Source organism: Equus asinus, chromosome 13 (genome assembly GCF_041296235.1).
Source record: "Equus asinus isolate D_3611 breed Donkey chromosome 13, EquAss-T2T_v2, whole genome shotgun sequence".
NCBI lineage: Eukaryota > Metazoa > Chordata > Mammalia > Perissodactyla > Equidae > Equus > Equus asinus.
Window position 1 is genome coordinate 16,313,662 of NC_091802.1, and position 27,168 is coordinate 16,340,829.

Consider the following 27,168-nt stretch of genomic DNA (forward strand, 5'->3'; position numbering starts at 1 on the left):
TAAAGAAGATATGGTATATATACACGATGGAATACTACTCAGCCATAAAAAAGGACAAAATCGTCCCATTCACAACAACATGGATGGACCTTGAGGGTATTATGTTAAGCAAAATAAGCCAGACAGAGAAAGACGAACTCTATATGACTCCACTCATAGGTAGAAGTTAACATATAGACAAAGAGAACTGATCGGTGTTTACCAGGGGAAAGGGGTGGGGTAGGGGGAGGGCACAAAGGGTGAAGTGGTGTACCCACAACATGACTAACAATAACGTACAACTGAAATTTCACAAGGTTGTAAACTATCATAATCTTAATTAAAAAAAAATTTTTTAAATGGTATTCAAATGAAATAAGCCACTCACAAAAGATAAATACCATATAATTCCACTTATATAAGCTATCTAAAATAGTCAAATTCATAGAAAGAGAAATTAGAATGGTGGTTGCCAGGGCCTGGGGAAGGGAGGAAAGAGGAGTTGCTTAATGGATATAGGGTTTTAGTTTTGCAAGTTGAAAAAGTTCCAGAGATCTGTTTCACAACAATGTTCAATTAGCACTACTGAACTGTATACTTAAAAATGGTTAAGATGGTAAATTTTATGTTATGTGCATTTTATCACTGGTGGTCTAATGGTTAAGACTCGGTGCTCTCACCACCACAGCTTGGGTTTGTTTCCTGGTCAGGGAACCAAACCACCTGTCTGCCAGTTGTCATACTGTGGCGTCTGCATGTTGCTGTGGTGCTGAAAACTATGCCACCAGTATTTCAAATGCCAGCAGGCTGGTAGGCAAGGTTCAATGGAGCTTCCAGACTACGACAGACTAGGAAGAGGACTGGCTACCCACTTCTGAAAAAATTGGCCATGAAAACCTTATGAATAGCAGCAGAGCATTGTCTGAGACAGCACCAGAAGGTGAGAGGATGGCACAAAGAAAAACACTGTGCAGGGTTCTGCTCTGTTATAGACAGGGTCACTAGGAGTTGGAATTAACTTGATGGCACTAACAAAAACAAAACTTTACCACAATAATAAAAAAAATTATTTTAATTTTTTTTGAGGAAGATTAGCCCTGAACTAACATCTGCTGCCAATACTCCTCTTTTTGCTGAGGAAGACTGGTCCTGAGCTAACAAACGTGCCCATCTTCCTCTACTTTATATGTGGGATGCCTACCACAGCATGGCTTGACAAGCGGTGCCATGTCTGCGCCTGGGATCCAAACAGGCAAACCCAGGGCCACCAAAGTGGAATGTGTGAACTTAACTGCTGTGCCACTGGGCTGGCCCCTAAAAAAAAATTTAATGGTATTCAAACATCCAGCTAGCTATTTGGAAAAGATCCGTACCTCACTAGATTCCAGGTAGATTGTTAACAATAACAATGGTGACTATCTAAAGAAGAATTAACACCAATCCTCCTCAAACTCTTCCAAAATATTGAGGAGGAGGGAACACTTCCAAACTCATTCTATACGGCCAGCATTACCCTGAAACCAAAACCAGACAAAGATACTACAGATAAAGAATACTACAGATCAATATCCCTTATGGAAATTAATGCAAAAATCCTCAACAAAATACTAGCAAACCAAATTCAACAGCATGTTAAAAGGACTATACACTGTGACAAAGAGGGTCTATTCTTGGAAGGCAAGGATGGTTTAACATATGAAAATCAATCAATTAATACACCACATTAACAGAATGAAGGGAAAAAAACACATAATCATCTCAACTGATACAGACAAAGTATTTGACAAAGTTTGGCACCCTTTCTTGATAAAAACTCTCAATAAATTAGGACTAGAAGGAAACCACCTCAACACAATAAATATTATATATGAAAAGCCTACAGCTAATGTCATACTCAATGGTGAAAGAGCAAAAGCTTTTCTTTTAAGATTAGCAACAAGACAAGGATGCCTACTTTTGCCACTTCTTTTCAACATAATACTGGAAGTCCTAGCCAGAACAATTGGGCAAGAAAAACATAAAAGGCATACAAATTGGAAAGGAAGAAGTAAAATGATCTCTGTTCACAGGTGACATGATCTTATATGTAGAAAACCCTAAAGATTCTACCAAAAAACTGTTAGAACTAATAAATTTGGTAAAGTTGCAGGATGCAATATCAACAAGCAAAAATTAGTTGCATTTCTATACACTAACAATGATCAATCTGAAAAGGAAATTAAGAAAACAATTCCATTTACAATAGCATCAAAAAGAATAAAACGTTTTATGAATGAACATAACCAAGGAAGCTGTATTAGTTTGCTAGGGCTGCCATAACAAAATACCACAGACTAGGTGGCTTAAACACAGATTTCTTTTCTCACAATTCTGGAGGCTAGAAGTCCAAGATAAGGGTGTCAGCTGGTTTGGTTCCTCCTGAGGCCTCTCTCCTTGGCTTGAAGGTGTTCCCCTTCTTGCCATGTCCTCTCGTGGTGGTCCCTCTGCATTGCCTGTGATATAATCTCCTCTCCTCACCAGTCATATTGGATTAGAATCCGCTATAACGACTTGACTTGGTGTGGACAAAGGTAAAATTCATTGTTTGGTACACAGTGAACTCTTTCAATCTGAAGACATATGTATTCTCAGCTTTAGGAAATTTTCTTCCATTATTCTTTTAGTCTCTGTGTTCTCACCTTCAGGAACTCCTACTAATCAGAGTTGGAACTTCTGGCTATTTCTTCTAAATCTCTTATCTCATAACATCCAACTTTGCCTCCCCTCCAAACTTTCTTTTCTTACATGAATTTTCAGGCTGTGGTTTTTTGACAAACCTGATTTTCTCTCCTTTCCTTTTTATTTTTATTATTTTAAACCAACTTTTAGATTATACAGCTGTATATTAATTCATTATCATTATAAAACACTTAAATGATACCAAAAGAGTTTAACACTCTCATGTCCTGCCTCCAACATTCCAACTCTGTTTCCTCAAGGTAACCACTGCTATTGGTTTAGAGTTTTTCCTTTCAGATCTGTTCCTATGGCAAATTTTATATGTTTCTATTTGTATTTTCACGTTGAAATAGGTGTTTCACTTTTGCTTTATATAAATAGTATCAAGCTGAACATACTGTTCCACAATTTCCTTTTACCTTATTCTATATCTTGGAAATTTTCCATGTCAGTAGATATAGATTTATTTATTTATTATTTTTTTTTTAAAGATTTTATTTTTCCTTTTTCTCTCCAAAGCCTCTCCAGTACATAGTTGTGTATTTTTAGTTATGGGTCCTTCTAGTTGTGGCATGTGGGATGCTGCCTCAGCATGGCTTGATGAGCGGTGTCACGTCTGCACCCAGGATCCGAACCAGCGAAACCCTGGGCCAAAACCCCGGGCCGTCCAAGCAGTGTGTGTGAACTTAACCACTGGGCCATGGGACCGGCCCCATGTTATTTATTTTTAACATTAGCATTCCATAATACAGATATACCGTAATTTATTTGCTCATTGACCTATTGAGAGATATTTACATTGTTCCCATTTTTTTCTGTTATAAACAATGTAACAATGAACACTCAGCTAGCCTCTGTGGCCTACTGGTTAAGTTTTGTGCTCTCCTCTTTGGCAGCCTGGGTTTGGTTCCCAGGCACAGACCTACACCACTTGTCTGTCAGCAGCCATGCTGTGGCAGCAGCTCACATACAAAAAAAAAGGAAGATTGGCAGTAGATGTTAGCTCAGGGCAAATCCTCCTCAGCAAAAAAACCCCCAAAAAACAACAGCAACAAAAACAATGAATGTCTTTGTACCTACCTCAACCTCATTGTAAATTGCATTTCTGTGGGACATAATTTAAAAACAGAATTGCTGGTTAGAAGAATATATACATATTTATTTTTCAATATATCCTTAGCACAAAATTCAAAGTACAAAATCAATAATATTGAAAAGCAGGTCTTCTTCCTACTCCTGTCTCCTAATCATCATCAGTTCTTTACTCCAGAGGCGATTACTGTCTTCAGTTTCTTCCTTTCACAAATATTCTAGGATTAGACATTTTGGATTTTGATATATATTGCCAAATGGCCCTTCCAAAAGGCAATTTATACTCATTATGGGAGATTGTAATTGGTGACAGATTCTTTGCTGTTCCTCCCACCCAGAAGTGAAGTCTATTTGTCTGCTCCTTCCATTTGGGTTGGTCTAGGCCTTAAAAGTTGTTGTAGCTTGCTTACTCACTCTCTTAGAATGTTGCTGGCATGTTAATAAACCCAATCTATCCTACTGGAGGGTGAGAAACAACGTGAAGCAGAGACAAACACTCCCAGATTAGGTTCCCTAGACCAGGAGTTGGCAAACTTTTTCTGTAGAGGGCCAGATAGTAAATATTTCCAGCTTTGAAGGCTGTATGATCTCTCTTGCCACTACTCAACTCTGCTGTTGTATTGTGATTTGGCCCACTTGCAGTAGTTTGCTGATCCTTACCTTAGACATCCTTACCAGCATGCAAACTGCCAGGCATGTGAGGAAGGTCATCCTCGACCATCAAGGCCCCAGCATAACCTCCAGCAAACTGCCAACATCAGCTGACCCAGCCCAGACCAGAACAACTGCCCAGGGGATGCACAGATTTGTGAGTAATAATTAATGTCTGTTGTTTTAAGCCACTAATTTTTAGGGTGGTTTGTTACACAGCAAAAGCTAACCAACACACTAACCTCTGCCACTATTGGATATTATCAATATTTTTTATTTTGCTTGATGTGTTAAAAATGGTATATTAGGGGCCAGGCCAGTGGCGTAGCAGCTGAGTTTGCGTGCTCTGCTTCAGTGGCCCCGGGTTTGCTGGTTCAGATCCTGAGTGCAGACCTATGCACTGCTTGGCAAGCCATGCTGTGGCAGGCATCCCACATATAAAGTAGAGGAAGATGGGCATGGATGTTAGTTCAGGGCCAATCTTCCTCAGCAAAAAGAGGAGACTTTGTGGTGGATGTTAGCTCAGGGCTAATCTTCCTCAAAAAAAAGGTATATTATAGGTATTTTACTGTGCCTTTCTGTGATTACTAATGTGTTAGAGCATTTTTTCATAGATCTTCATTGGTCGACTCTGAATTTCCTGTTCATATCCATTGCTCATTTTAACATTGGATTATTTTCTTATTGATTTGTCATTGTTGGAAAATATATCTTGGATACTAACCCTTTCTCTGTTATATTTATTGCAAATATTTTCTCCCTGTTTGTTGTCTATTATTTGTAGTATCTTTTATTATACTGAAGTTTTAAATTTTTATATAATCAAATTTAGCAATCATTTACTTTATGTTCTTTGATTTTTGCGTCTCTAAAAGGCCCTCCCTATTCTAAACTTATAAAAAATTCTCCTACATTCTTCCAACACTTCTGTAGTTGATTTTACTTGTTTTGTAATTGTTTTGTTTATTATTCATATGGGATTTATTTTATATGTGGTGTAATTTAAATTTTTTCCAAGTGGAAAACATTACTATTAGCTACTCTGGCACCTTTTGTTTTCCATATAAATTTCAAAATCTTTTGCAGGTCCCTATAAAAACCTTTTTGCATTTTTTTTTAAAGATTTTATTTTTCCTTTTTCTCCCCAAAGTCCCCTGGTGCATAGTTGTATATTTTTAGTTGTGGGTCCTTCTAGTTATGGCATGCGGGACACCGCCTCAGCATGGCCTGATGAATGGTGCCAGGTCCGCGTCCAGGATTCTAAGTGGCCAAACCCTGGGCCACTGAAGCAGAGCATGGTGAACTTAACCACTTGGCCACGGGGCCAGCCCCCTTTTGGCATTTTAGTTGTTATTTTTATTTGCTTTCTATTTTTTCAGAGTATCTTCAAATTGTCTGGCTTGTCAATGACACTATTTCTGTGTTTTTAGTCCTATTTGAAATTTATTATTTTATTTTTTAAATTAACATCTTCTGTCTTGTGGGACTTGGAATAGGAGGGAGGGTAGTCGGATATACATTTAGATCCAGTTCTTCCATCAGCTATTACATTTTGAAATTTGCTTTTCAAGATCTTGAAAGAATTCAGCATTATTTATAATAAAGAAAAATATAGTGTCCAACGTGTGAAGCATCACTTGAGTAGCTCTCTCAGTTACGTAAATGTAGGCTGAGAAATAGTCATTACTCTGGGATTAGGGTGTGGCTTTTATGACTTAATTTAGGTGGCAATTGGATCTCTAAAATATTGACTTGTCCCCTAAGAGGGAGCTGGATAAATTTATGTAAGGAGGCCAGAGTCTTCCGAGCTAGAAGGAACTAATATTCAATCATTGCTCCCTGAGACATGAAGTTAGTGAGACCTATGGATGTTGACTGGCTGGCCCTGGCCGAAGGACAGTGGCAGGGTACAGCAACAAGGTCTCTGAAATAATTAACTTCAGTAAAGTGGGAGCCCAGGGCCAACCTTGGTGGCCTAGTGGTTAAGTTTGGCATGCTCCACTTCGTTGGCCCAGGTTTGGTTCTGGGCATGGACCAACACCATTATTCTGTCAGTGGCCATGCTGTGGCAGCGGCTCACACACAAAAAGAGGAAGATTGGCAGCCGATGTTAGCTCAGGGTGAATCTTCCTCAGAAAAAAAAAATTGAGAGTCCAGGTTGATGCCCTCAAGGGTTGATTTCAGCCTAATAGGTGGCTGATGCTGAAAGCTACGCAATATTTCAAAATGAGCAGCATTGCCTGTTGAATGTGCAGAATCAGTTTCCTATTACAAAGAGGCAGCAAAAAGCAAAGGCTGCAAGTGACTAATTGGATACCTATGTTCTTGCTGACATGTGAAAGTTGGACAAACTTCTCCTAGAAGATTAAATCCATGGAGATTTGAGGATAAGTCAGAGAGATAAAGCCCTAAGAGGCAGATGTTGAATATCTTATTAATCTATTTTGTGCAGTCTCTAGACAATTTTCATTTTATGTGGAAAAAAAATTTTTAGGGGATGTATATATCATTGTACCACAATTTTGGGAGCAGGTCAACCTATGTCCACTCAGCGAGAAATTAGTTTTAAAAAATTGTGGCACATCCATACAAGGAATACTATGTACCCATCACAAAGGATGATATAGAACTATATTAATTGAAGTAGGAGAACCTCTAAGACTTATATTTGACATACCAATTATAGATATGTGATACTATTTGTATAAAAGTTATTTAGTTATATGTTCCTATGACTATATAGAGGTCTAGAAGTAAGGTTACCAAAATTTGATGGTGATTGGCTCCAGGTGGTGAGATTTTAGATAATTTTTGCTTTCTTTTTCATACTTTCCTGTATTACTTAAATTTTTTACAAATTCCCTATAATGAACATGTTTTATCTTGATGAAATAATTTTTTTTAAAAATGGAAACTGACCAGAGAAGCTATAAGGAATAAAAATCGTAATAATAATAGCTTACTATGTGCCAGAAACTATGCTAAGTTTTTTATATACATTATCTGATTTAATTCTCACAATAACCCTACGGCATTACTATCCTGTTTTGCAATATTGAGCAAACTGAGACTTGAATAGTTTAAATAAATTGCCCATAATCATAGGATTAGTAAGCGGTGGGGGCAGGATTAAAGCCCAAATTCCCTGGCTGCAGAGCTAGGGTCTCTCTGGTTCGACCCACAGGAGAGTTGGATGTCTGGAGCTAACAGAGAAATTCACCAGCATCTTAAATACAATCCAGCTTCAACTCTACCAGTTATACCTCCAAGGCCATTTTCTCTTTTTCATTTCAAGAAGCAAGCACTAAATACTATAAAAACAACCAGTGCCAAAGTCACTACGAACTAAAGACAGAAAACTCTCAGTGGTATTCTGTTGCATTGGCGGGGCCAGTGAACCAGGCCTTCCGGTATTGGAGGGTACCCTGGAATAGTACCCACTCTTGAATGTGGGCTGGCCCTTTGACTTATGTTAACCAATAGAATATGATGAAAGCACCAGTTCTGGGCCTGAGCCTGATGAAACCCTAGCAGCTTCCACTTTTGCCCTTTGGGGAGCCCTGAGCCAACATATAAGAAGTCTGCCCCAGAGATGGGTGGAAAGGTCACACTGACAGGAAGAGAATTCGAGATACAGGGAGAGAGAGGCCCAGTCACTCCGGCTGAACCAGCCCCCAGCTGATGCTATGACCAACACTAAGGCCAGCAGAAGAATGGCGGGGCTAATCCCAGCCCAGACTGTAGAACAGTGAGCAAACAAAATGGTGGTTGTTTTAAGCTATACATTTTGGGGTGGTTTGTTACACAATAAATAATGAAAACACCTCCTCACCTTTCCTTGCGCAACTAACTACAGGTACACTCAGTTCTTCACAAAGCCGAAGTCTCTGTTCCTTACTCCCTCTCAATTTTGTGGCAATAGTTTGCCAGAAGCTTTCGCTTTTATTACTAGAACTGAGGCAAACTTTAACGGAAAGAGGTACTAGGTGGGGGTCCAGAGGCTCACTTTAGCCCTAGTTTTGTTACTAGTTGTGTGCCTTTTGAAAGTCATTTACCTTTTTGTCAATTTTAAAATGGGGAGACTAATGCTCACTGTACTTACCAGAGGGGAAAAATTAGTATAACCGAGTTGAAAAGAAAAATGAAATGCATTTAAAAGAGCTTCAGCTCAAGAGGCAGGTGAAGAAATACAAGCAACATGGACTAATGTCAACTGGGTTTAAGATCTTGAACATATGACTCAATATTCCTGACCCCCAGTTCTTCCCCTGTAAATGAGACTACTCTTTCTCACCTCACAGGTTTATCTGTGATGATTAAATGAGACACCGCATGAGAGAGACTTGTTGCACAAAAAATGCTAATTGCCATCATCAAATCCAAACGTCTCCTCCAGCCCCGCCATCTTGTTCCCCAACCAACTCCACAGTGTGATTTAGTAAGTCTGGAGTGACGCCCAGAAAGCTACAGTTCTCTTGGTAATCTACGTTTTTGAAAAACAAGTTCCCCAGCACAGTCTACTGCAGGCGGCCTCACGCACACGACTCCGCTTGCTCCCTCCGCGCGCCCTCGCTCTGTCACAAGGAGCCCGCAAACTCCAGGTATCGCGACAGTTTTTTCTATCTTCAGAATCTGCTACAGGTCGCGCGAGAGTGGCTTGTCCAATTACGAGGCTGGATGGCCGCCCAAGATGGCGGCGCGCTGGGAGCGTAACATCTGCGTTTCTAGGAGCTTCGCGCTGCGTGTGGCTTAAGATTCTGGGGTTGCAGAGGCCCACTCCAGACTGGTCGTCTGGCAGAAACTTTGACCTCACAGGTGAGTCACTTACTATCTCTCACGCGGGCTGCGAGTTCACTTAACTTATGTATCACTCACGTTCCTCATTCTCGGGTTCTGGGCCCGTGAGGGACTGACTTCGGGGTTTAGGGAAGAGAGACCTTTTGGGTGGGTGGGTGGGGGGTTTGTGTGTGTGTGCGCGCGCGCGGGAGTGGTGGTGCGGCAGGTGGGAGGAGTTGGCGAATAGAATGGAGAGTAGCCTTGAAGTAGGAAAGACCCTCCTCCCGGGCTGAGGAGGTTTAGAGACTTCCGAAACTCAGGCGGGAAGACAAACTGAGTGGGTAAGATGAGGGTGTGGAAGAAACTGGCAGTGGCGGGACTAGAGGAAAAAGTAGAATTTATGAGGGAAGGCGACGAGAGAAAACGGAGATTGGAGTTGAAGTGGGAGGGATCTATGCAGAAGGAATTCGAAGTTCTGAAAGTGGAATTTAGGCTGTTTTGTCTTAGGCTAAGTGGTAGTTGAAGAGGATTATTAAGGGTCAGGAGAAACCAAGGAAACAGCATGAAGATGGGAAAGATCAAAGAAAGTCGAAGCGTCAGCTTCGGGGGTCTACTACTTTGGTTTGCTGGATTGACTCAGGTAACCCGGAAGAAAAAGCTCCAGCCCTAGGGCTAAGTTTTTTTGAGGGTCAAGATGGGGACTGTTTACCAAGAATGAGGGTGCTGTGTTTCAGTAGCCTGGAGAGTGAAAAGAGTTCCATCGTGTTTTCAATCAACAGATACTTATTGAGTGCCCCAGGTCCTGTTTTAGGCACTGGGATATTGCAGTGGACAAGGCAGACAAAATACTTTCCCTCATGAAGCTTTACTGGCAGGGCAGATTAAAAGTAATAAGTAAAACATATGGAATCTCAGATGGATATGCTCATCTTAGTAGTAGAACCTAGGAAAGGGGCAAGGAGTGTGTTCACTCACTGCACTTTTAAGTGGAGGTACTCAGGAAAGGCATCAATGAGAAGGTGATGTTTGATCAAAGACATAAAGCGAGCGGATTTTGTACGTATTTCTAGGGGAAGAGCAGTCCACGTAGAGCAAACAGCAAGTACAGAAGCCCTGAGACGGGAGTGTGTCCGACTTGATAGAGAAACAAGGTGGCTAATGTGGCTAGAGGAGAATGAACCAGGAAGAGAAAAGTAGATTAAGTTAGAGAGAAGTGGCGAGTAGCAATGCTGATGCCAGGCCAGAGTTGACACTCAGTTATATTTTGTAGAATGGGGTAGATTTAGCTAAAGTCATTGCTTGTATTAAGAGTTTGGTTATCAAAGAAGTGGTTTTATTGACTCATTCTGTGTCTATTTTGACCAGAAAGGGTGAGTAATGTAGGAAATCAATTGAATCTACCATATCTGTAATTTAATTTGTTCTGCATATGTTCAGAGTGTTATGTGTGTACATTGGTGTCAGCTATGTAGTCTTTAGAATCTTAATGTGTTGCAGAGCCCTAACATACCATGTCTTTCCTTTTTTTTTTTTTTTAAAGCTTGGCACCTGAGCTAACAACTGTTGCCAATCTTTTTTTCTTTTTCCTGTTTTTTTCTTCACAAATCCCCCCAGTACATAGTTGTATACTTTAATTGTGGGTCCTTCTAGTTGTGGCATCTGGGACACTGCCTCACCGTGGCCTGAGGATCAGTGCCGTGTCCGAGAACCAGCGAAACCCCGGGCCGCCGAAGTGGAGCGTGCGAACTTAGCCACTCCGCGGTGGGGTCGGCCCCCTATTGTCTCTTGAAACTACTGATAGAGTAGCTTTCTTTTTTGATTCTTGCCAGATCACAGGAAAGAAAAGCATTTTCCTTTTTCACCTTTTTCTTGAGGACTGACACCTATCCTAGTTTTATTCTGCCTTTCCAGATGGTCTATAAAGGGTATGTTAATGTAAGGGAATTAAAACTTGTGTATACTTAGTTTTTGTGATAATGTGAGGGGCAAAAGGTGGTAATTTAGTGTGCTGAAAAACTTCCAAGTGACTGTTAATTCCCCCAAATTCTGAATTCTTTATTTACTCAACCAATATGTATTTTATGCCAGTTACTAGGGAGTACAATGAAGAATAAGGTGGACGTGGTTGCAGCTTGGTGTGTGTGTGTGACAAATGTAAAGATCTCTGAAGGAAAAGCACAAAGTGCTTGGAAAGCATATAGAGTGGGCGTCTGATTGGATGTGTGGTGTCAGAGAAAGCCTACCTGAGAAAATGATGCTTAAGGTGTGATTTGAAGGACTAGTGGGCCTTCACAAGTTGAAGGGATGGTGGGAGGGTGTAAGAATAGCACATGGTGGGACAACCATGATGCAGCAGAGAAAATGAAAGAAGACCAGTATATCTGGACCAGTATGGAACATAGTGCAGGAAGGGGAAAAGTGGCAACCAATGAGTTTGGAGGGATAAGCAAGGCCTAGAATTACGTATGCCTTGTTAATGGTTTTGGACTTGATCAGCCTAATAGCTTTAGGAAGCCACTGAAGGGATTTAGCAAGGAATGTTCAGATTTGCATGGCAGAGGGGTAAGGAGACTTGTTTGCTGGTTGAAAGGTGGATTGCAAGGGCAAGAGTGGTTATAGAGAGATCAGTTAGAGGCTGTTATAGTAATCCAAGAAAGAGATGGTAATGATCTGGGTTAGAGAGGTGCAGTTGTGAAGGGTGAAAAATGGATAGATAATTAATAATAATAATAGTAATAATATAATAATAATTAGGAGATAGAGGCTATTGAGGACATGTATGTTTGGAATGGAGGAGGCGAGGTGGAGCAGGTTTTAAAGCTTTCTGGATTGTATGCCACAAGAAAGGTAGTGGTATCTTTCAGGGAAATAGGGAAGATTAGAAGAGGACCAGTTTGGGGTGGGTTGAAATGGTTTAATTTTGGACATGTGCATAAAGTACTTTTGAACCATTCAGGTGAGAAGTCTGGTGGGCAGTAGCATATTGTGATTTGGAAAGGTCTGGGGTGAAGACAACAATTCTTTTTGAAAATGGTTGTTAAATTTCTCATGTAGAAAGCTGTCAGAACAAACCTTCTGAAATAGAGTGTTAACAAATTTGTTACTATGTAAAGTTACATCTCTAACAAAGCCGGCAAAGGAAAGGTGCTTGTTGCTAAGAGACTTTATAATAGGGGATATGGCTTCACGGGGGAGATGAGGGAAGGAAAGACCTGCCTGAAGAAGAGATGCTTGAACTGTGATCCTCAGGATGAATAGGAATTCATCAGGTGAAGAGGGGGAGGAAAGAACATTGTAGACAAAAGGAGTAACCGGGGTAAAGAGCCTGTCACCAGAGTAGAGGGGACAAGAAGAAGAGCAAGGGAGATGCCTTAAGCTGATGGTGAAAAAATAAATAAGGCCACACCATGCTGGGCCTTATATGTATGGTTTTTTTAAAAAATGCGTTTTATTTTATTTTATTTTAATTTTTTTTGCAGGAAAAGATTCTCCCTAAGCTAACATCTGTTGCCAATCTTCCTTTTGCTCCCCCACCCCAAGCCCCAGTATGTAATTGTGTATAGTTGTAAGCTCTTCTGGTTCTCCTATGTGAGCTGCCACCACAGCATGGCTACTGACAGACGAGTGGTGTGGTTCCATGCCTGGGAACTGAACCTGGGCCACTGAAGCAGAGCACGCTGAACTTTAACCACTAGGCCATCAGGGCTGGCTCGGATAGTTTTTGTTTTTATCCCAAGAGTAAGGTTTTGATCAAGTGGGCATAGGAAGAGGACATAATGAGATTTGCGTTTAGAAATGAACACTGCAAGGTGGAACAAGGAATGGAGAGAATAAAAGTGAATTCAGGGAGACCAATTTAGAGGCTGTTGTAGCAGTCTAGGTAACTTGTGCTGGCTGATATTGGCAGAGATAGGGAAAAATAGATGGATTTGAGAAGTAATTATTAAGAAAAATCCACACGACTATTGATTTCTTGGGATATAAGAGGGATAGAGAACTATCAGGTGACTCCTAGGTTTCTGGTTTACATAATCATGGTTAGATGAATGCTCATGAGTAAAAAATAAAGTGGAAAATACAAAATGATACAAAGAAGAAAGTAAAAATCACCTACTACCCAGAGATATACACTAAAATATTTTTAAAATTACCAACAACTCAGAGTTTACTAAACCACTGCAATGGGGTTTCTTTCGCTTTTTATTTCTTGCTATATCTGTGTTAACTTTTTCCCTCTCTGTAATCTGGAAGAAGACAAAATTATGTTTGTTTTCATTTGGTTTTGGTTACCTAGGAATGACAAGACTGAAATTTATGTAAGAATTTGGAATAGAAGATATTTTTTGAAACTTTAATGATTTTATGGTGCACTACTGAATATTTAATCCATGCAAGCCCACTGTAAAAATTTAACCTCTGACTGTTATATTCTTTGCCCCAGATTATACTCCCTTCTGTCATTTTGATATTTTTTAAATTCTTTAGTTTTTTTAAAGATTGGCACCTGAGCTAACATCTGTTGCCAATCTTTTAAAAAAATTTTTTTTTCTTCTTCTCCCCAAAGGCACCCCCTCCCCCCCCCCCCGCCATGCCATACATAGTTGTATATTCTAGTTGCAGGTCCTTCTAGTTGTGCTTTTGGGGACGTAGCCTGAGCATGGCCTGATAAGCGGTGCCATGTCCGTGCCCAGGATCCGAACCAGTGAAACCCTAAGCTGCCAAAGCAGAGCACACGAACTTAACTACTTGGCCACAGGGCCAGCCCCCAGTTTAATTTTGTAAAGGAATAGTTTCTAATTTTCTTCCCTTGGTTTAAAAAAAAATTCGTCATATGTTGTGTACCTTTTTTTTAAATTGTGGTAAGATAATCCATAACATAAAAGTTACCATTTTAACCATTTTTAAGTTGTTAAATACCATTCAGTGGCATTAAGTATATTCACAATGTTATGCAATCATCACCATTATCCATTTCTAGAAGTTTTTCTTCATTCTAAGCAGAAACCGTGTACCCATTAAATAATAACTCATCATTCCTCCTTTTCCTCAAGCCCTGGCAACTTCTGTTCCACTCTCTGTCTGCATGAATTTGCCTATTTTTGGTACCTCACGTAAGTGAGGTAATACAATATTTGTCCTTTTGCATGTGGCTTATTTTCCTTAGCATAATGCTTTTTTTTTTTTTAAAGATTTTATTTTTTTTCCTTTTTCTCCCCAAAGCCCCCCGGTACATAGTTGTATATTCTTCGTTGTGGGTCCTTCTAGTTGTGGCATGTGGGACGCTGCCTCAGCGTGGTCTGATGAGCAGTGCCATGTCCGCGCCCAGGATTCGAACCAACGAAACACTGGGCTGCCTGCAGCAGAGCGCGTGAACTTAATCACTCGGCCACGGGGCCAGCCCCAGCATAATGCTTTTAAGGTTCATCCATGTTGTAACATACATCAGAGTTTCATTCTTTTTATGGCTAATATTCCATTGTATGTATATACCATGTTCTATTTACCTATTCATCTGTTAATGGACCTCAGGTTGCTTCGACCTTTTGGCTCTTGTGAATAATGCTGCTGTGAACATTGGTGTGCAAGTATCTGTTTAAATCCCTGCTTTCACTTCTTTTGGGTATATACCTAGGAGTGGACTTGCTGGATCGTTTGGTAATTCTGTGTTTAACTTTTTAAAGAACTGCCAAACTCTTCTCCACTATAGTTGTACCATTTCACATTCTCACCTGTAGTGCATGAGGACTCCAGTTTCTTCACATCCTCTCCAATGCTTGTTTTCTTTTTTTAATTTTTTAATAGTAGCCATCCTAATGGGTATGAAAGTAATCTTGTGGTTTTGAATTTGCATTTCCGTAATGACTAATAATGTTGAGCATCTTTTCACATGCTTATTTGTTGTGTACATTTTAAAAATATAACTTCTACTTTCTCACTTGATTGGTAATGGTGTGTTTGCTGTAACTGTTGAGTTATCAACCACAGCTTTTCCCCGTTAGTATTTTTTAAACTAAATATGCTGATTTTTCCCTTTTTTTTTCTTTTTAAGGATGGCTCTGAGTAAATCAATGCATGTAAGAAATAGATACAAGGACAAACCTCCTGACTTTGCATATCTGGCATCTAAATATCCAGATTTTAAGCAGCATGTTCAGATAAATCTGAGTGGAAGAGTAAGGTAAGTAACAGATGAAGAATTCTTGATACTGTGTTATTCTGGTGTAATCTGAATGGACACGGTGTAGTGGAAAGTCTGTTGGGCTGATAGTAGACCTGCATACTAATCCTAGACATTTTCTTAAACTTCTCGTCTGACCTTGGACAAGGTCAATCACTTAACTTCTCTGGGTTTTAGCTTTTTAACCTATAAAATGAGAGGATTGGACCAAATGCTTCTGTTTCCTTCTGTCTTAAAAAAAACCCTCTTGATGTCCAAATTATTGCTTACCCAACAGAGATCCCAGAGTATCTGCGGAAACCTTAGGATTGTGCTCTTATTTTAAGTGTGTGTTTATTTTGATGTAAGGTAGGAAAATAATAATCAGGGCATCAAAACTGATTTCACAGATATTATTACTTAGGATGTCACTAAATTTAAGTTAAAAAATTAGTCACTAAAAATTAGGGGCCAGCCTAGTGGCATAGTGGTTGGGTTTGTGCACTCTGCTCGGTGGCCTGGGGTTTGCAGGTTCCAATCTTGGGCATAGACCTAGCACTGCTCGTCAAGCCATGCTGTGGTGGCATCCCACATAAAATAGAGGAAGATTGGCATTAGATGGTAGCTCAGGGCCAGTATTCCTCTCATACACATACACACAAAAAAGTTAATTACTAAAAATAAAGAAAATAATAGTATAAGTGCTTCAGGAAATGGCAAATGTTATGATAATGGTATGGTAATATCTGATGTGTGTGTTGTACCCTTGAGAAGGAAATCTTTGACTGCATTCCTAAACTCTTGGGAGTTACAGAGGAGATTAGAAATTCCAAGCCTTCCTGGGGAAAGGTGTGGTAATTTAACTATGGGAGGAGGAGAAGCAGGATTTGTGGAGAAAAGGGAAGGTAAGGAATAATAAGATCATAGGGTTTGAGGTATTTTGCTGACCTCTTCCTTCCTCCAGCAGTCTCCTTATGGCTTTAGAAATGGAGGCTTTAGGGCAGTGCTTAACCTGGAGGCCAAGATACCCTAGAAATCATATAAATTTTTTTTTTTGAGGAAGATTAGCCCTGAACTAACATCTGCTGCCAATCCTCCTCTTTTTGCTGAGGAAGACTGGCCCTCAGCTAACATCTGTGCCCATCTTCCTCCACTCTATATTTGGAATGCCTACCACAGCATAGCTTCCCAAGCAGTGCCATGTCCGTACCTGGGATCCGAACCGGCCGAACTGCTGCACCACTGGGTCGGCCCCAAGGTTTTTAAAAAATACATTTCCGTTCATTTTTCTGGGAGATAATCTTTAGTTTTCATCAGATTCTCAAAGGGATCTGTGACACACATGCACACACACACTGTGCCCCCAGTGTACAAAGGTTAAGATCAAATGCCCTAGAACTGTGGTTTCCAAGCTTTTTTGTCTACTCCACTTAGTGAAAAGTTGAGCATGGCCCCATACATGAATGCGTGTACTACTTACTGTGTTACTATGTTGAGCACATTAGAAAACATACTTCAAAATAGAAATTAAAAATATATTTAAATAAGAGTTCTAATATTTTCTTTGCATACTCTAAAGAATCATCTTTGGCACTTTATTTTAGAGATCACACCAAAGAAATTGAATTGGTATTCCTCTGTTTAGATCATCCCTACATTGTTCTCAAATCTTTATTTCATAGTTATGTATGTGGATGTGTTTCTTTATCCTAGTAGCTTTGGAGCAGATAGAGCTTTGTTATTCTTTGTTTCCTCTCTATACCTACTATTGTACTTAATTGTTTAACAAATACCTGTTGATTAACTGTTTTGTGCTAAGTTCTAGGAAAGCCATAATAAACAAGAAAGGCATCGTCACTCTCATATTTGGAATTTACACACTAGTGGGGGAAGTGGACAGATAAACAAGCAGTTAACCTTTCAGAGTGGCAGAATCTGTGGGGTATACAGTGGAATCACATAGAAGGGAGCCTTGAATCCCAACTTTGAGATTTAGGTAATCTTTTGAAACAGAAGTGGTGTCTTGTTTGTGTTCTGAAGAATGAGTAGGAGTTAGCCAGGTAGGAAGAAAAATGTTGTAGGAAGAGGGAGCAGCATGTGCAAAGAGCACTGAGTAGTAGAGGAACTGGAAAAGTTGAGGATGCCTAGGATGTGGTGTGGTGGGCAAAAGACAGGAGATGAGGGTAAGGATGATTATGCTCGAAGTACTCTATAATACCTAGTAAGGAGTTGGGAATTTATCTTAAGGACATTGTGCAGAGAGTTCCTGTATCTTCAAAGTTACCCATCCCCATTCTTATCCACTAAAGTTTTAAAGCAGAGGAATAACATGTTCAGCATTGCATTCAGACTGATGTATTCTAGGAGCATTGTGGAGGATGGATTGCAGGGGGAATTAAGACTAGATATGTAGAGAAGTAAGTGGGAAGTGGTTTCAGTAATCCAAATTAGACAAATTGATGGCCTAACTAAGTGGAGGCAAGAGAGATAGAGATAACTGGATGTATTTGAGAGAAATTCATGAATAGAATTAGCAGGACATGGTAGAAGTTAGGTACGAGCCAAATATGGTACTTGGGATTCCAACTTAGCAGGAGGATAGGTGGTAGTGCCATTTACTACAGTAGGGAACAAGGGAGAATGAGCTGGTTTGGGGGAGATGATAGTTTCAGTTTTGGGCATATTGAATCTGAGAAGTCTGTGGAATATTCAAGTTTGGTATTTTGTAGGTAATTGAAAATGGAAGTCTGAAGAGAGGGACGCAGTGGTGATGTAGGGGTGGGGTTAGTGAAGGCCTCGGGTCTTTGAACTGAATACTGAAGCATGTATAGAAGGGGAGAAAGAACTCCAAGTATATAGAAGAGAATTTTGTGAAAGGTATGGTAAGTTTGCAGAACAGCATGTAGACAGGACTGAAGTGGGTTCAGGATAACACTTTAGGGGATAACCAAAGATGAGACTGAAAGGAAAACAAAGAACAGGTTACAAAGAGCCTTTCACAGCGTGCAAATTAGAATGGACTTGATTGCTCAGACACTGAGGAACCAGAGGAGGATTTTCAAGATGGTTAGGAATTTTAAGATGGCTTAAGATTTATACTTTTTAAAAAAATCACTCAGCAGACCAGACAGATCTATTATCACAACATATCAGAATGGATTAAAGGTGTCTGGCAATTTAAGAGACATTCAGTAAATATTTGTTGAATGCATGAGAATAATTCCTCTATAAAATCTAACGGTACGCCACTTACAAATGGCATACCTAAAACAAAATTACAGATAAATGAAAAAGGAGGGGGCAAAAATATACCAGGCAAATGAGAGTTCCCTCAAAATAAAAAAATAAAATAAAAGGAAGGCAAAAAAGCATCAGATTGGAAAAAGAGCACTAGTTTATATTGAAGGAAGTAATTTTCAATGAATATTAAAAAAGATGACTTTTAGCATCTAATAGTTCTAAAATATAACAGAAATATCTTTTAAAAAGCATTTGACATAATTCGGAGACATTTTCTTTGTATTTCTAATCAAGTAGACAAAAATAAATAGCAATGTTACCCAGCCCTGAGGGACTGGTGACTCTCAAGTGGGTCCTTTTGCCTGGAGCCACTGGCGGCAATAGAATTAGACTGGATTAGGACAGCAGAGCAGAAATTTTACTCATTGATCAATGAATGGGGGAGCAGAGTTCGTCTTCTAAAACACCTCCCTGAAGGGAGGGTAAGCAAGGTTCTTATGGATGTGAAGGAGCAAAGGTCTCTGTTATCGCTTGGGGTGGGGGCATTTGGGGCATGCGCAGATCTTCCCTTCTTGCACATGGCACCTTCTGCGCATGGCAGCCCATCACCATCTTAGACTTTTCTGCTTTGGACTATTCTGCCATTTGGCCATTTGCCTTTGTTCTGCCTCGGTTCCTGTAAGCAATCACAACTTAAAGACAAAGCATTAAATGTGGAAAATGTTTTAGGGACTTCCCTGGGTGACACAGTGGCCTTGGGGACTTTCAGAGGATCCATGAATACTTCAAAGACAATTACATAAAAATACCTTTTGCGTGTGTTCTTTTTCTTGAGGAAATAGGGTTCAAAGCTTTAACCTATAATTTAGAACTTCACTTTTAAAAGGGTCATTATCCCAAAAAAAGGTAAGTACTACTGATAGTCTAAATAATCAATGAGTTTGATTTAATGATATATTTTGAACTCTTTAACCTATAAATATGAATGCACATTCTTTTTAAATAACTTGCATAGACTTATAACCCTAAGAAATGACAGCTGGAACTCTCTCTGGCTCAGGGTCTACTGTTTCTCTTATTTATTAAGAGTTATAAATATTAGAAAGAAAAAGAATTATAATCTTACAAATGGCTTGATTATGGTCTACCTGAAAAAACATTTCAGTCACCTAAAGAATATTCAAATAACAAGATTGCTAAATAAAGTGTACATATAAATATTTTAAGTATGTATAAATACATATAACAAAATTGATAGGTTTTCAAATACTGATTGGAAAATATAGTTGCAATAAAAGACGCCATCCACAGTAACAAAGGGTAATAGGCAGAAACTTGGCAAAGAAACACGTAAAGATCTATATGGAAAACAACAGAATTACCCTTAGGGGCTTAGGCAAAGGCAGTGAATCTAGGATATACTGTGTTTCTGAATGGAGAGACTTGATATGATAATGTCGATTCTTTCCCCAATCAAAATCCCTGTAAGTTTTTTGGAAGAGAAAGTGACATAATATTTCTTTAGTTCAAAGAAAAGATGCTCAAGGCAAATGTTATCACTGGGTGGTGGAAAGGTGTAAGGGTTAAACTTTCCCAGATAGGCATCTAAGTGTATTGTGAAGTTAGAGTACAGTCGTGCACTGCACAGTGACGTTTCAGCCAACAATGGACCGCATACATGAACCGCATATACAGTGGTGCTCCCTATGATTCGTACCAGATAGCCTAGGTGTGTAGTAGGCTAGACTATCTGGGTTTGTGCAAGTACACTCGATGATGTTTGCACAAAGGTGAAATTGCCAGCGATGCATTTCTCAGAACATCTCCCCGTCATTAAGCGTCACATGGCTGTAATTAAAACATTAGTATTACAGTGTTGCAGTACTAGTATTGCCACAAGAAAGGGCCATCATTGTCCCGCACAATTTGAAACACACCTCAGTCTAAACAGCAGAACAAATGCATATACACGTTAAATAGTAGGATGATTCCTGCCTGTCATTCTACTCAGTAATGTACCTCCCAAAGAGAGAGTAAAGTGAGCAGGGTGAATCTTCCTTTCTTAATCAGTCTTGACTTCCGTGTGTTTCTCATAGTGTGAATATCTCACAGTGCTGTGAATGATTAAAGAGATTTTGCAGTGTAATTTTGATCATACTGGATTTTCACTTTATGTGCTTACTTTAGAACCTGATTCCCAAGTAAGATACCACCCCATCATGTAAAGACTATAGTGTAAAATAAGGTTAGCATTTCAGATTTTTAGGGGTGGGGGCAGACAATAAAGGATTTCTTTTTCAACAGTGGATTTTTTTTATTTAAAAAATTTTTTCATTACCTATATAATGTTATAATCCAGTGTTAAATAGTGGGTTTTTAATAGATGCAGTTGGGACAGCCATGGGGAAGGTGCAGTAGATTTCCTTTACTGTATGTTATGCAAAATAAATTCCTGATGGTTTAATGATTTCAATATATATAATTTTTAAGTACTAGAAAAAAATAGGTCAATGTCTGTAACTTTGGGTGTAGAAATGTTCTTTCTGAGCATACTCTAAGGGTAGAATTCATAAAAGATGGGCGGATTCAACTACATAAGAAGTAAAAACTTTTACGTATCAGGAAATGCTAAAAGTAAAAGGTGACAACATGGTATAAATATTCATGGCATATAGCAAAGAATTGCCTTCTTTAATGTAAAGAACTCTTAAAAGACTGTAAGAAAAAAGGCAGAAACCTTAACAGATAAGGTTAAGGATTAAAACAGGCAATTCACAAAAGAAGAAAGACAAAAAGGACCAAATTAGCAAAGATAAAATATACAATAATCCATCAATGGCAAAAGTGTAGTCAAGTGCGCATAGTGATAAAATGCGGCCTTGAAACTTCTAAAAAGCCGGGCGGTGGCTGTATGGTTGAGTTCCCGTACTCTGCTTCTGGTGGCCCAGGATTTCTCGGGTTCGGATCCTGGGTGCAGACATAGCACCCCTCATCAACCCACGCTGAGGCAGCGTCCCACATGCCACAACTAGAAGGACCCACAACTAAAATATACAACTATGTACTGGGGGACTTTGGGGAAAAAGAAGGAAAAATAAAATCTTTATTAAAAAATAAAGAAGGTTAGGGGGCTGGCCCGTGGCCAAGTGGTTAAGTTCGAGCTCTCTGCTTTGGCCTGCCCAGGGTTTTGCCGTTTCGGATCCTGGGCGTGGACGTGGAACTGTTCATCAAGCCATGCTGAAGCAGCGTCCCACATGCCACAACTGGAAGGACCTACAACTAAAAATACACAACTATGTACCAGGGGGCTTTGGGGAGAAAAAGGAAAAATAAAATCTTTAAAAAAAAAAAAAGAAAGTAAGTTCTAAAAAGCATACTTAAGTGAAATAATGTGTGTTTGAGGATGTTTATCCCAAGGCTGTGTATAATGAGGAAAATTGGAAATGATTTAAATATCCAGTATGTAGGTTGTTGGAATGCAGTTCCATACAATGGAATACCATGAAGCCTATGGAATGAGTGTCGCAGATTATAACACACAATTTTGTTTCAAACTGAAATCAAGATTATCTGTGCTGATATGCTGTGCATGGAATGGGACTAAAAGTCAAGAGCTATGATGTTCAAAGTGGTTGTTTTTGTAATAGGCAAAAGTAACTTAAAAATTTTCTGCAGGGAAAAACAACTTGTATGAAGAGATGAGAGGAGGGTGAGGCAAGCTTGAGGAGAGCCTCTTATTTCTTTAAAGATGGAAGCAGTGTGAGTCATTTTTAGTTGGCAAGACAGCATATTTAGAAGGGCTCTATGATAGATGTAGGGGAGAGGAGATGTAAATGACCTAGCTGCTGCTAGACATCCTCCTTCCTGCTTACTCAGTAGGACTTGTTGATTGTCTGCATTGATAGAACGTTCTTTATTTTTATAATGGCTTTTTATTTAATTCCATGAGATTTATGAAAAAGAATGGCCAAAATATAAACTTAGCTAATGATGGAAAAGGAATATCAGACAAAACCTTAGACCTGAGATGGATTAAAGTGTTATTTATTTGCTCAACTCTTAAATGTTCTCTTAAGGGAAGCAGGGTATGGTATGGAAAGAGGAGGGCATTTCTGTGTCAGTCATCCTAAGGACCAGGGTTGAGGGTTCCTCTTACCAGCTGTCAGGTTTTAGATAATTTTCTTAGCTTTACTGAGACTGAATTTCCTCTTCTAAAAAAGAGGGATAAAAGGACATACTTTGGATGGTTGTCATAAAAGTTAGCAATAATGCATGTAAAGTGACTGGTACACTGTAGACACTTTGTAAATGATAGGTAACTTATTGTTATTAAACCTGGTATTATTAATAAGGTGGCAAAGATTGCCAGTGTGATCTGTTTTTCTTCCCTGCACCCATCACTGCTTTGTTATAATCATATCTGACCATTGCAATTAGCTTTTAGTTTGTGGTTTTTCACAGTAACCAGCCCCATAGCAACATCCCACAATTTACTTGAGCCCTGTCAGTTGAGTTTGAATAGAGTGTGACACTTAACTGATTTGTTTTTTTGAACCAAAAACTCGGCACTGAAGGATTGTGTCTTACTTTGTGACTACCATTTGTAGCACCTCAGTGAAGATTTAACGAATAGAAACCAGTGTTGGAGTATGAGCTTTATCCTTTGTTGTTACATGAGGTTTGGCCTCCACGATGTCAGAATGGTTATTTTAACCGTGGGTTACAGAATGTATCTTTCCAAACTCTGTCGATAATGGTAATACTGTATTGATCAGTAGCAGAGGAGTCATTCTGGGGAAATTGGACATGAGCTTGTTGACAATAGGCTATTTTGTGAAGCTGGATGTGTTAAACAAAAAACAAAGACTGATGGAATAAATTGCTGATTTCCACGTGAGCGCTAATTTTAGTTCCTGTGCCTCTCTGTGATCTCAGAAATGAGAATGAAAAAGATCTTGCCAGTGTTCAGGATTTCTGAATGTCCCAGGGTGCTAAAGTGACCTAGATATTTAACTAGTGAAGTCGGATTACTAGACTTTGCCCTACAAAAGGATTTCCAACCTTCAGATGAGTGTCTGTATTTTCTTAGAAGTAAGAAAACAAACGCTCATTTTGTTAACAAAGTTTAAAAATCAGCTCTTCACTGATTTTTCAGGTTATGTCTTCAATTAGACTAGCCTCTGCTTGATGTCTTGTACTTTTTGGTGATTAGGATGTGGTTCCTTATTAATAAATTGTATGTTCTAGTCCATCAAAGTGAATACGTACATATATTTTTTTTGGATAATAAGAATTGTTTATATAAACAACAACTCTGTTTGAAGGCACTAAGAAAACATTAATTATATTGCTGTTTCTCTTGCTCCAAATGTTTCATGAAGCTATGTAATTAGTGCTTAAGCTGCAGTACTATCTTTTGGTGATTGCTGTGACCGTGGGAAATATCCTGGTTTAGTCTTCAGCAGAATTGGCCCCCTTTCATAGGAAACAAGCACTCTGGAAGACCTGTTTTCCTTTTTTGAAAAAGGAAATTTTGTTTTTCAAAGATTTTTTTTTCTTTTTTCTCCACAAAGCCCCTTGGTGCATAGTTGTATATTTTTAGTTGTGGGTCCTTCTAGTTGTGGCATGTGGGACGCCGCCTCAGCATGGCTTGATGAACGGTGCCATATCCACACCCAGGATCCAAACTGGAGAATCCCTGGGCCACCGAAGCAGAGCGCGTGAACTTAACCACTTGGCCACGGGGCTGGTCCCAGGAATTGTTTTTTATTATTCAATGAGATATTAGTAAAAATTACGTAACTTTGTCAAAGTTAAATTATAGGTTAAATTCCTGTAATAGACTAATTAACAACTGTTTAATCTCCCTTCAACGATGACTGATCCAAATCACATCAAAACAAACAATGTTTTATTATTTTAGAGCACATTATGGAGACCTTAATGAGAAAATTACAGAAACATAGCCTTCGTAACTACATTTATAGTAGTAATGTTGCATACATAAAAGAAAAAAAGTCACTGTTCTTCTACCCCAAAGATCAAATTACTTTGTATTCCTTTCTAAGCCCTTGTCCTTATGCTTATATAGCAATTTTTTTTTTACTATATAGGCATACTTTTTTTCTTACCCCCACTTGACATTATATTATAAGCATTTCCATAGAGTTGTAAAACACTTAGTTATGAAGGTGATATTATGTAAAATATATTCAAATAATACAAAAATATGAGAATGGAACTTCCACCCCTACTCATCTACCCACCATTTCCACATCCAGAGGTGGTTCTTACCCTTCCAGACTGTTTTCTGTGGATATACATGTACAGGAGTGTTTTTTGTTTTGTTTTTACAGGAATGTGATTATAATGTATGCATGTACTTTTACTCAAACTTGTTGTTTTTAAAGATTTTATTTTTCCTTCTTTTGCTCAAAGCCCCCCAGTACATAGTTGTATATTTTACTTGTGGGTCCTTCTAGTTGTGGCATGTGGGACGCTGCCTCGGCATGGCTTGATGAGCAGCAGTGCTCTGTCCACTCCCAGGATCTGAACCGGTGAATCCCTGGACTGCTGAAGCAGAGCGCGTGAACTTAGCCAGTCGGCCACGCGGCCAGCCCCAAACTTGTGGTGTTCTTTTTTTTGGTTTAATATGTCAAGGAGCCTCTTTCTACAAGACTGTGTGGATCAGCCCAGTCTTACTCCTTTTAATGACTGCAGAGTATTCTCTTATGTGGATGTATTACAGCTTATTCAGCCAACTTCCTGTTGATTACTTTTAGGTTGTTCCTAAATTTTCTGTAATGCAAAACTTTAACTGTTTCTCTTACTATTGGACTGAATTTAGGGTAAGTCACTCGGCTTTGCTAGAAAATTGCAGTACTCTTAACTGTACTTAGAAAGGGTAGAGAGGTATTTGGATGACTAAGTTTTTCTTTCCTGTCATTTGCTCTTTAGCTAGCATAGGGATCTGCATTTAAGAGATCACCTTGGGGCCAGCCCCATGGCTGAGTGGTTGGGTTTGTGTGCTCCACTTGGTGGCCCAGGGTTTCGCCGGTTCAGATCCTGGGCGCAGACATGGCACCGTTCATCAGGCCATGCTGAGGCAGCATCCCACATCCCACAACTAGAAGGACCCACAACTAAAAATACACAATTATGTACCGGGGGGCTTTGGGGAGAAAAAGGAAAAATAAAATCTTAAAAAAAAAAAAGATCAACTTGATTGATCAAGGTAGTTTCTTACTATTTTGCAAGTAGGATTTTAGGTTCTTTGGTTAACTTAGGGTTATCAATAATGGTCATTTCCACTGTTCCAGGATCTTTGTTTTATATGATATTACTACCTAATTGCTTATTAAAAATTCTTGAACTCTGTCATGGATAGGTATGAGTTAGTGGAAAACACAACAAAAGACCATGGGTTTGGTTTTTGATTCTGTTCAACAACCAATTATTATTATTGCTTTTACTATTATTATAGTCTAATTCAATTAAGTATTCCATCTATAGTTTGGATCCCATACCCTCTCCCCATCTCAGGAACTTTACACAGTTCTGGTATTCATTTTCTTAAGTATTTAATCTCTCTCTTTGTCAACTAATTTCTTCTGTTCTTACTTTTTAAAAAATTGAGATATAATTTATATACTATAAAATCACCATTTTAAAGTGTACAATGTTCACAAGGTTGTGCAAGCATCACCACTAATTCCAGAACATTTTCGTTACCCCACAAGAACCCTGTACCCGTTAGCAACCACTCCCACTTCTTTGTCTCCTCAACCCCTGGCAACCACTAATCTGCTTTCTGACTCTACAGATTTGCATGTTTGGGACATTTCATATAAATGGAATCATGATATGTGACCTTTATGACTTTCCATTGACTTTTAAACATGTTTGTCTTCTATTAAAAAATTATTAATAAAACCTCTGCATCAACCCTACAGCTTCTACTGCCCCATCTCTCTTCTCCCTTGCACAGCACAACTTCTTGAAGAATTGTCTAATTTTACTGTCTCTGTTTTTTCACACCGTACTTAATCTTTAGCTCATTCCAGGTGGTTTCTAATTCTGCCACTACCAGAGCAGCTCTTGAAGAGGTCTCCAGTGATCTCATGTCACTAAATCCAATCTTGTTTCTCAGTTGACTTCTGAGAAGCAGCTTACTCTGCTGACACTGTTCTCCTTCGTGGACACCCTCTTCTCTTGGCTTCCTTGGCACCGCGCCACGCTCTTCTGGTTTTCCTTCTTCCACCCTTCCTGTCTCCTTTGTAGCTTCCTCTGTAATGATTATATATACAACTATTAAAGGATTCTTCAAGGCTCTTTTCTTCTCACTTTGTATTTTTTCCTTAAGCACTCTCATCTATGCCAGGGCCTCATTTGTTTGCAAATCACTTACACATTTATGCATTTTTCTCCAGTTTTCTGCACTATATACCTAGAGATCACTGCTTACTCAGTATCTCCACTTGGATGTCTCAATACAGCTCAAATTTATGATATTTCTCCTCAAAAATGGTTCTCTGCCAGAGTTCCCAATTTCAGTA

General features: G+C 39.2%; 1 protein-coding gene and 1 long non-coding RNA gene across 2 annotated transcripts in view; one reads left to right on the forward strand and one right to left on the reverse strand.

Moving 5' to 3' along the window:
* The window catches only part of LOC123275954 (uncharacterized), a 52,999-nt gene extending 43,920 nt beyond the window's left edge, over positions 1 to 9,079 (reverse strand). The window contains exon 1 of the long non-coding RNA XR_011493641.1: positions 8,735 to 9,079. This is a non-coding gene — a long non-coding RNA (uncharacterized lncRNA). The remainder of the gene's footprint in view (positions 1 to 8,734) is intronic.
* A 20-nt stretch (positions 9,080 to 9,099) lies between these two features.
* METTL16 (methyltransferase 16, RNA N6-adenosine) overlaps positions 9,100 to 27,168 on the forward strand; it is a 78,258-nt gene continuing 60,189 nt past the window's right edge. Inside the window, exons 1-2 of the mRNA XM_014826987.3 lie at positions 9,100 to 9,255; positions 15,266 to 15,394. Of these exons, the coding sequence (XP_014682473.1) occupies positions 15,267 to 15,394 (128 nt within the window). The 5' untranslated portion in view covers positions 9,100 to 9,255; position 15,266. The remainder of the gene's footprint in view (positions 9,256 to 15,265; positions 15,395 to 27,168) is intronic.